Source organism: Buceros rhinoceros, unplaced genomic scaffold (genome assembly GCF_000710305.1).
Source record: "Buceros rhinoceros silvestris isolate BGI_N320 unplaced genomic scaffold, ASM71030v1 scaffold34354, whole genome shotgun sequence".
Taxonomy (NCBI): domain Eukaryota; kingdom Metazoa; phylum Chordata; class Aves; order Bucerotiformes; family Bucerotidae; genus Buceros; species Buceros rhinoceros.
The window spans coordinates 1,571-10,952 of NW_010408158.1; the positions used below are offsets into that span (position 1 = coordinate 1,571).

The 9,382-nt window shown below is 42.4% G+C and overlaps 1 protein-coding gene across 1 annotated transcript; it reads left to right on the forward strand.

Annotated features, from left to right (window-relative positions):
- Nucleotides 1–1,815: 1,815 nt before the first annotated feature.
- Nucleotides 1,816–8,459, forward strand: SUSD2 (sushi domain containing 2). Its single transcript, XM_010134785.1, has 8 exons — nucleotides 1,816–1,882; nucleotides 2,209–2,413; nucleotides 3,539–3,690; nucleotides 4,160–4,327; nucleotides 4,575–4,749; nucleotides 6,219–6,420; nucleotides 7,475–7,560; nucleotides 8,165–8,459. Exons 1-8 carry the CDS (start codon nucleotides 1,816–1,818, stop codon nucleotides 8,457–8,459), a joined length of 1,350 nt encoding a protein of 449 aa, XP_010133087.1.
- The last annotated feature ends 923 nt before the right edge of the window (nucleotides 8,460–9,382 follow it).

A 9,382-nucleotide genomic window follows, 5' to 3' on the forward strand; every position in this document is an offset into this window, starting at 1 on the left:
CAACCAGCCGTTGACCCTAACGACCCTGACCCCCTGACCCTAACGGCTGGTGACCCTAATGACCCTGACCCCCTGACCCTAACGGCTGGTGACCCTAACAACCAGCAGCCTGAAGGCAGACGCTTATAGCTCCCAGCAAGCCTCAGGACAGAGAGGTGTTTACACTTACGGCCCTTGCACATTGACGCGCTTCCTTGCGCCATGTGCCACCACACAGTGGAACTACTGCATACCTCCCACTGGCCAGGGTTCCCCAGTACAGCCATCATCTAATCCCAATTCAGCAGCTACCTGCAGCTGCCTCAGCTGCCTCTTCAGCTCTGTTTCTCATGGGCGACAGGCAGCACCCGCTGTTTGCCTCTGGTTCCCACGGACCGTCCACACAGATCTTTGCCTTATGTGGGACACACAGCTCCAAGCACAGACACACCTCTTCCACACCGCCCAAAACCTCCTAAACTCCTCTACCCCACCTCCCCTTACTTCCAGCTCATGTCCACACTACCCAGTAGTCCTAATAGGCAGGGCTTGGCAGAATCTCCGTTGTCTGCACCTGGCCTCAGCTTGCGATGGCTGGAGGCGGCACAAATCCCCACCTATGGTTTTTAACCCACCCTGCAGCGGAGTAATGCCCCATAGTTGCAGCCACTCAAAGGGGCCATCAGTATTAACAGAGCACCTGTGCTAGTCAGCTACAACCAGCCATCATCAGCTTCGTTACCTGAATTATTCTGTGATCCTATACCTCATACTCCATTTTTCTTAAGTCAGTCCCACTGCTGCCATTGCACATCCCTTTCTTTACCTGAATGCCTTTCAAATAAACAATATGCCCCTAATTAATTTTTGACCACTGATCCCAGTTTTGCTACATGCATACCAAAATTACAGGCAATCACAATCTCACATGATACTACTGATAATGATTATGTAGGTCTGAATAGCTTTGCTTCCCAAAACTCCCCTGACATTATTCTGGACTCTACTCTGTCCTTGATTGTTCTATCCAGCTATAATAAAGTGCAAGAAGGTTCTTACCTTAAGCACTGTTATTTTACATACCAGATGAGTGGAGTGTGCCTTGCATTCTTTCAGTACCACTTAAAACCACTCCATTATAAAGTTCCTGTTCTGCTACTGGAACAGAGAGTTAGTTATACTGTAGCTGATACCACATCAGCTCTGCCCTACTTACTTGCCAGAGTATCCTTGATTCAGAGTATCTTTGTGCTTCTGATGAATATTTCTGAAGTCCACTTTATTGCTCTAACACCATGCCACCATTTTCAATTATGCCTTTCTCAGAATCTTTTTTTGCCCTCTCTCACTGACAACTGTCAAGCTGGCACATACTGTGCAGTAAACATGCTTTCTCAACGTCTCATTATCTCCTGAACAAAACTGTGCTGTCAGCATCTATTCTTTGTTGTTCTTCTTGCTGATAATTGGTTTTACTTCCTCCAATAAAATTTAAATACGCACCTTGTGCCAATGACCCTGTGGACTTGAACTTCGGAGCAGAAATGCTTGTAAAAACAACATACATCTCCTTCAATTTCAGTGTAGTTTTCACTGTTAAAACAACCTGTAGGAGTTCTACTGATAACTTCCCCCATTTCCTCCGTCTTTTCCTGAATCAGAGATGACCTCTGAAACAGAGTATATCCTTTAATTTGTTTTGCTTCAGTAATTTACAACAAACCTTTGAACAGTGAGAATCTTGTTTATTTCTGGACACGTGTTTTTATAAAAGGCTTTTCTCAGACAGACACAAAGACTATCGCAACCAGCAATCCTGAACCATCTGGACAAAACATGAAATTTGTCAGTATAGATGTTTCTTTCTTCACTCTCTTCACCCTCACTATCCTGTGGAATGCAGGTGAGTGACTTTCAAAAATTTTGCTGCTTTTAACCAAACTTTTTTGACTTCTGAACTTCAGAATACACACCTCAGTAAGAAATTACTGAGACTGGTGAAATTACGTACTGGCTGGGAGATAAACAAGTGTATTTTTCTATTCAAAATGGAGCAACCTCATTACACAGCTGATTACAGCATTCACCTAAATACAGACATTCCTAAACTAACACAATCAGCTTACTTCATTTATTCACAGTAGTCCATTAGATGATGTACTTCTGTTTCAGAGAACATCTAGAAAAGTTCAGTAACATTCCTAACTGTTTTTTTCTTCCTTTAACAAGGAGCTCAAGACTCCTGCTCACACCGATGTGGGGAGCTGCTTGGTACCTGTTCTTGCCAGGTGACATGCCAGTCCTTGGGGATTTGCTGTCCAGACTATAAAGAATTTTGTCTTCAAACTTCTCCATACTCAGGATCTCTGATGGGAGGCAAAGACTTTATGATTGAAAATACAGCTCTTAATGTCTCTTCTGTGCTAACGTGCAGGTGGGCCATAATTTTATATTCCTCTGCCAAAGGGAGGTGAGTCTTTCTAATCGCAATTTCCTACAATACGTAATAACCACAAAACAAGAATAGTTTATCCAGCAGTGAAAACTGCCTTTGTAAAGTTGGCAGAATCCTGAAACCCTCAAAGATTCTGCTAGCCCTCACATTCAAGGATACATGTTGTCTTTATTTCTACATAGGATCATTAATTTAGGTTGAGTTATTGTGCGATAGGAATGTTACTCTGCTAGGTCTTCCCTTAACATATCAAAACAGTGACTTTTCTACACTGAATTTTACTGACTCCAATGTCCTGACATTCTTTCCACAGAAGATTCTGAGTAAGATTTTCTGAGTCCTTCCCATCTGGACAGCAGAACCTGAAAAGGTTTTTAGTTCTTCATTGGGAAAACTCGGGCATTCATTCTGTAGAGCACAACTGCATACTTTGAATTACCTGCACAATTACATTATCATAGCCAATACAAACTTCAGTGCAGACAAGGAAAGATGCTATTTACTGGCAGGCCCCAACTCCCTACAGTTCTCAGTAGCTGTGCAGTCACCATATATCAACCCTGAAGAGTCACGGGTGGGGTTATACTTCAGCACACTGGCAAGAGCCCTAACTGGAAGCAGATGGTTAAATAATGAGCAATGAGTTCTGAGTTAATCTTTGCAACAGACATTCTAGGACAGCTTGAAATTACTTTTGTTGTATTCACAGGACTTAGCAGCAAAAAACCCCCACAAAACCAGAAATTTGCAATGCCTGCATATCATGGTCAATGTTAGCCATCCTGTAATCCTATAACATCACCTTTGTCTTCCTGTTGTCCCTTTGTTATTTGTGGCTAATTTATTGTGCCCCCCTCATCCAGCAATTAAAAAGCAAGGCTTGAAGATTGATGTGTATTTGTGCAGTGCACAGCAGAATCCACACTGGTGTAATAAGCACAAAGTACACACGATTTTTTCCAGTTTAAATGCACTGCTACAAGAAGTCATGGGACTTGGAATGTTCTACACATGACACAAGGTTGCTTAATGACATACAACTAGGATATTCAGAGTTTTCATTCTCTCATTGGTGACACTGAAAAGTGTTTTCAATACCAACAGGTTCAAGCAGAAAATCAAAACCAGCGGTTATGTTGCTAAGGATGGAAAAGCCCACTGCATCTCCCCATTGCTGTATGAGACTGGTTTCATCCCTTTTGAAGTTTCCACAGATGACGGGCTGACATTTCCATACTCTGGAACTTGGTTATCAGGTTATTTACTTACAGTATCTCTCTTCTTTCTATATTCTTGACCCATGGTTGCAAAATTACATAAGCCTTTCCCTTTTGACCACTTTTCTTCTTCCTTAGCAGGCTCTTTGACCTCAGAAAAGTCATTCTTGCTGCCCTCACGTAAACTCATCTTTTTAGAGATGAACTTTCACGGCAATCGAGTTCTTTTGCTATACAGCAGCAGCAGCATTAACTCATAAAAAGTCATGCTTAAAAATGAGGTTGACCAAAACAGTTCCCTTTTTGTAGCACTTCTATTAGAAAATAACTGTGGTGGTGTGACCTAAGGACTACAGACATTAGTAAGTCTTCTTATAGCATGCATTGTGTTAGAAAACATACAAAAGGGAAATACTGCTAAATCTTAAATAATGTAGCTATGAGCTACATTTCAGAGCTATGCAAAGCAGAAACGTCATTTATCCTTTTTTTCTGATCTGTAATGCAGTACATCACAGCAAAGTTTCAGATGGAGAAAAATGCACGTTGGTAAATAAGACAAAATGGCAATACTATGGCACCCCCAACACTAATGGAAGCTTAACTCTTACCTGGACACAGCAGGCACTTGCAGCAACCCTCATCAACATAGAAGTCTGGGGATACCAAGAAACAGGTAAGGTGACAGTTTTCCTACCAGCACACAAGCAGTCATCACACGTTTAACTTCTGTGCAGAGGTCTGCACAGCATGCCATGACTTTCACTAAGGCCTCAAGAAGAGATCTGCAAGTATAAATAACTCATGACAACAACATCAACTTTTCCATTTAATTTACATAGAGATGGAGACATCTAATTTCAATCTTGTGGTAATTGTTCACTTCCAGTGTCCAAAAGTTATTTTCTTCCTCTGTGTGACAGGTGACAGTTACTCAGAAAACTGGTTGGCTGAATGGAAGTATCTTTATACTTTGGCAAGAGAAATCCCCAATACTGGAATATTTTCTTTCATTCCTGTACCTGCTAAAGGAAATTACAGTACATGGGACTTTGGAATTTTGAGAATTACACCCAGCAGCTATTCTGATGGGCAGAGGCAAGTACATCACAACATTAATTTACCATAGGTACCTTATTCTTGCTTCCTGTATTAAAGTTGCTGTCTCCTGCGATGCTTAAAACTGCGACTCACGCTCCATTTCACATGAAAAAATGGAGCGAGATTTGGAAGGGCAAAAGCGAGAAAAACTCATGGGTCGGGATAAAGACAGTCCACTAAGTCAAGAGGCTGGCGCCGAGGAAGTAATGCGAAGGCAATCATTCACCACCTGCCACCAAGCAGACTGGTGCCCAGCCAGTCACCCAGTGAGGGCTGCTTCGGAAAATCTCACCTGCAGTGTCATCGCCAAGTGTGATTCTCTATGGCATGGAATATACCCTTTGGTCAGCCCGGGTCCGCTGTCACAGCTGTGTTCCCTCCCAGCCTCTTGCCTACTCCCTGGGGGCCAGCACGTGAAACCGAGAGGGGCTTAACACTGTGCAAGCACTGCTCTGCAGGAGCTGAAACATTGGTGTGTTATCAGCACTATCTTGGTCACAGATCTAAAACACGGCACCGTACAGGGTGCTATGAAGTATCTTACTCCACCCCAGCCAAATCCAGTACCCTTGGCAGACTAGGACCTGCTGATTTTTTTTGTCACAACAACGGAGGAGGCCCTAACTGTGGAACTTCGGTCACTGTAGTGACAGGCCTTCCTCTACATTTAAGTTTTTCTATTTTGTATGCAGGCCTTTTCATTCCTACACATTTTATGCCCACTTCCTTTTATTTCATTGTATATTTCCCCGTTATTTTTGGCGATTTACATCTCTAAGTGCTCCATACGTATTCTGAGCTTGCAGAGGTGTTCCTTTAGAATTCCCAAACATGTCTGCAGTTTTTGATATGGATGATTTGCTCCTGTGAATATATAAAGGTCACCACTTCAGTGTTAGAAGATGCTACTAATACATCAGAACCTTTTTTAGAATTTAGGGGTCACTACCCACAGAAGAGTAACTTTTTCTAGAAGGTTCTTTTATTACACTTTGTATACGATATTTTTTCATGGGTAGAGAACAGACCGGCCTTGGAATGTTTCAAGGATTCTGAAAGCTTTCTCCTCACTATTGCCGTCAGACCTGATACTACTGGGGCACAGGGTTAGGTTTTGTTAGAAAATCCCGATGTTCTTCGATCTGGCCTAAATTGAACTAATGTGTGAAAAGCTATGAATAGAAAATGTGCCTATAAAAGGATCCATGTACTCTAGAATCACAGATGCTAAAGTATATTCTGATTATTGCATACTTGCTGCATGAGGTCATGTCACCTAAATTATGAAAATGTTTATTTGCTTTAACTTTTTTGCAGAAAAAAGAAAGCAGTGGCCTTTGGAACAACAACTCACAAGTTGAAAGATTCTTTGTAATTATAGTTAGTGATTAAGACACAGTGTTACTGTCAAAATGGCGCTTGTTCAGCTATCAGATCTATTTTTTGGCTCTTTTTTTTTTCCTCAGCAACATTCCATCGATCTGGAGCTCAGAGCATGCATTGGCTTGGCACCTTGGGAAAGACTTCAGAAATGACCCACATGCATGGGCAACTGCAAAATGTATAGAATGGGACAGAAAGGAGGAGAAGCTTCCAAACTTCCTGGAAGAAATTATTGATTGCCCTTGCACCTTGGCACAGGCAAGAGCTGACACTGGCAGGTTCCATGTAGGTTATTAATTGATCCCTCTTGCTTATTACGGTTCCAAGTAGAATCTTAGGGAATGCCATTCTCCCCACGCACCCCTGTTCCCTGTCTAAAAGTCATTACAAGGCAATGAAATTATATTTAAATTTGCACAAGCAGCATGACAAATGACAGAGGCAGATACAGTTTATCCAGGTAGTTGAATAAAAAAAAGCAAATGGAAATCACCTTCAAACAGGGAATTAAGACAGTAGTTCCGGTGGTAGACAGAAAACACTGGGGAAGGCAGTGAGCTCTGTGGAGCTGGGAGCAGGATTCAACATCCTACAAGATGGCAGTCTGTGTGTGTAGGCAATATCCCATGCCAGAAGCAGCAGGCTACATTTCTGCCTAGTATGTCATAACTTGCTGCAAACCTTCCGCTTTGTACTTCAGAGCTCAAGTCCACGGCCATAATCCATTATTTCCTGCCTCCTGCTTCCCTCCTACTTCTCAGGTTCACTGTTAACAACGAACTGACAAAAACTAAGAAACCAATTGCCATTCAGTCTATGCTTTCACTTAAAATGCTGATCTGAGGATAGGGTTGCTTCCTCTCCTATTTATGATATCAAATGGTGGCAATGTGTTAAAAAGATTACGTAGTTCTGGTTACCATACTTCCTTGGTTTTGGAGCTCAAAGATGATGTGTATTTTAAATGATAGGGTTAATGCACATGAAGAAAAAAATCAGATCTACTGCACTGCCTCTGTCTAAGAACATTGGACAAAATGTAAGGTTAGTCTGGGTGATCTATGTTTATTATGCACTTACAGCTGAATTCCCCATCTAGCTGCATTTGTTCTTCAAGGTCTCTTGTAAAAGACTTCAAAATGTTCAGGTTAGACAAATATGTTGTTCCAATCACTTCAGTATTAAATTCACTGTTTTTCCTATCATTCTGTGCTACTCGACACACAGCTGCAAGCGTTCACGCATACGTTTTCAGAGACAAAGGGTGGGGAGAGGACATAAAAATAGAAAGGACAATGAGGAAAGAACCCCATTAAGCATAAGCGTTGATGTTTTTCAGACTGATTATGGCTGTGATATTGAAAAGGGAAGTGTGTGTACTTATCACCCTGGCGCTGTGCATTGTGTAAGAGCAATTCAAGCCAGGTAAAGAAAATTTTCTAAAACTGTTCTTTTTTTATGACTTGTTCCACCTCAGAGATGACAATGTCACAGGAGTCACAAAGATCTCTGGACTCTCAACTCTCAGGTTCACAGCAACTATTGTTTCCTTCTTATTCATGTATCGGCTCTCATTCCTGAGGTGAAGTTAAGGCCTTAGATTTAATACAGAATTAATTGCAGCGTGCTAACCTTAGGATTCCTAAACAAGTACTAAGGTCTAAAAGAGATTTGATTAGGCCAAATTAAGCCTTTCCTGTACTGGTCTACTTAAGTTCAACATGTTATGCTTTGCACTCTTTCTATCAGAAAAATTTTATGAGAGTGCTGTGTTCCTGTAGCTATCAGGCCTACAGAACCTCCTTATTGTCTTGGTTAAAACCCTCTCTCACCCTATCCCTAATCTGGTCGAATTTATAAGAGCAGAGTGGGAACAGGAGTGGAAGTCTCACTGGGAGGTATCGCCACATAAAGTTTGGCAACCGAAACATATGGCTACATCCATGAACAGGCAGTAGGTAACCTCTAAATACCAATGCACTTCACAGAGCTGAACCATGACTTTCTTCTCACTGTTTTTCCCAACAAGCCCCCAGTATGCAGCAGGACAGCAGTGTTGCTATGACTCCACAGGGACCCAGATCCTCACGCGTGACTCCACAGGAGGCAGCACACCTGATCGAGGCCATGACTGGGGTTCACCACCTTTCATGAAACCTCCCCGGATACCTGGCTTTTCCCATTGGCTTTATGATGTCATCAGCTTCTATTACTGCTGCCTGTGGTCTGATAATTGCCACTTATATATGAAAAAACGGCCCTCCAGCGACTGCAGGACATATCGCCCGCCTCGAGCTGGTAAGGGCTTAAGAATTGCATTATGAAGTGTAGCTTTTTGATACAGTGTTGGCTTTTAGAATATTTGTATATGTCTGTCTGTCACTTGGTGTTGGTGAGGAAGCAATGTTCTGCTGAAAATTTCCATGGAAGGTTTCTACTGATCTATCAGTGGCAGAATCTGTATGTGGGTTTTAATTGCGCTGCAAGATTTTCTGCTGTTGAGTATCATCTCATTAACCCCTGGAACCTAAATAGCCAAAGTTTATTAGCCCACGTCCATGAATTCCTATCATCGGTGGGCACTTTCTCAGAAAAAAGATGGTTAGGGATGGTTAATGGTAGCTTGGCAGTAGCTAGAAAAGCTGTCATGCTGAAAAATGCTCCTCATATCAAATATGGAAGTTTTACCGTTTACAGGTATGCCTATTGTTCCTGCCCCTTGCTTTTAAAAAGTCCTCAAGTCTTGCCATATCTCTGTTGCTGCCACATGTCTTGCTGCCTTCTATGCTGCTGGGATGCTGAAGTGTCCATCAAGATTGTGGTCTACCGTAAAGAAGGAAAGACAGTGCAAAGAGGCAGTGATTTGCTTCAGGCAAAAAGGATAAAACTGCAGAGGGCACTGAAGGAGGTAGCTAGAATGTGATGTGACACAAGACTACCAGAACTAGCGAAGTCAGAGTGTGAAAGTCTCTCCTGATTTCCCTCATCAGATTTTCCTGCCTGTAAGCCACAAAGGAATAGGGAGCTGGGAGCCGAGTGTGATAATAAGGGCAAGATCCTTGCCAGCTCACGGCCCAGTCCCAAATGAGGCAAGTAGAGTGGACACACTGATGGCAGCAGCAGTCAGCCAAGAGTCCAGATCTCCAGATGAGTTCATGGTGACAAGGCAGGTCCGAAGGAAAGCTGAAAAGTCAGTCTGCTAGACAGGGTAAAAGATCTGGTCCAGTGATAGTAACCAGGGTGAGAC

What these genes read in the sequence shown, in the direction of transcription:
- SUSD2 (XM_010134785.1), top strand. Translation starts at nt 1,816, where the DNA reads ATGAAATTTGTCAGTATAGATGTTTCTTTCTTCACTCTCTTCACCCTC. An exon ending in CACTATCCTGTGGAATGCAG is followed by an intron (nt 1,883 to 2,208) that starts GTGAGTGACTTT and finishes TCCTTTAACAAG; the next exon opens with GAGCTCAAGACTCCTGCTCA. An exon ending in CTCTGGAACTTGGTTATCAG is followed by an intron (nt 3,691 to 4,159) that starts GTTATTTACTTA and finishes TCTGTAATGCAG; the next exon opens with TACATCACAGCAAAGTTTCA.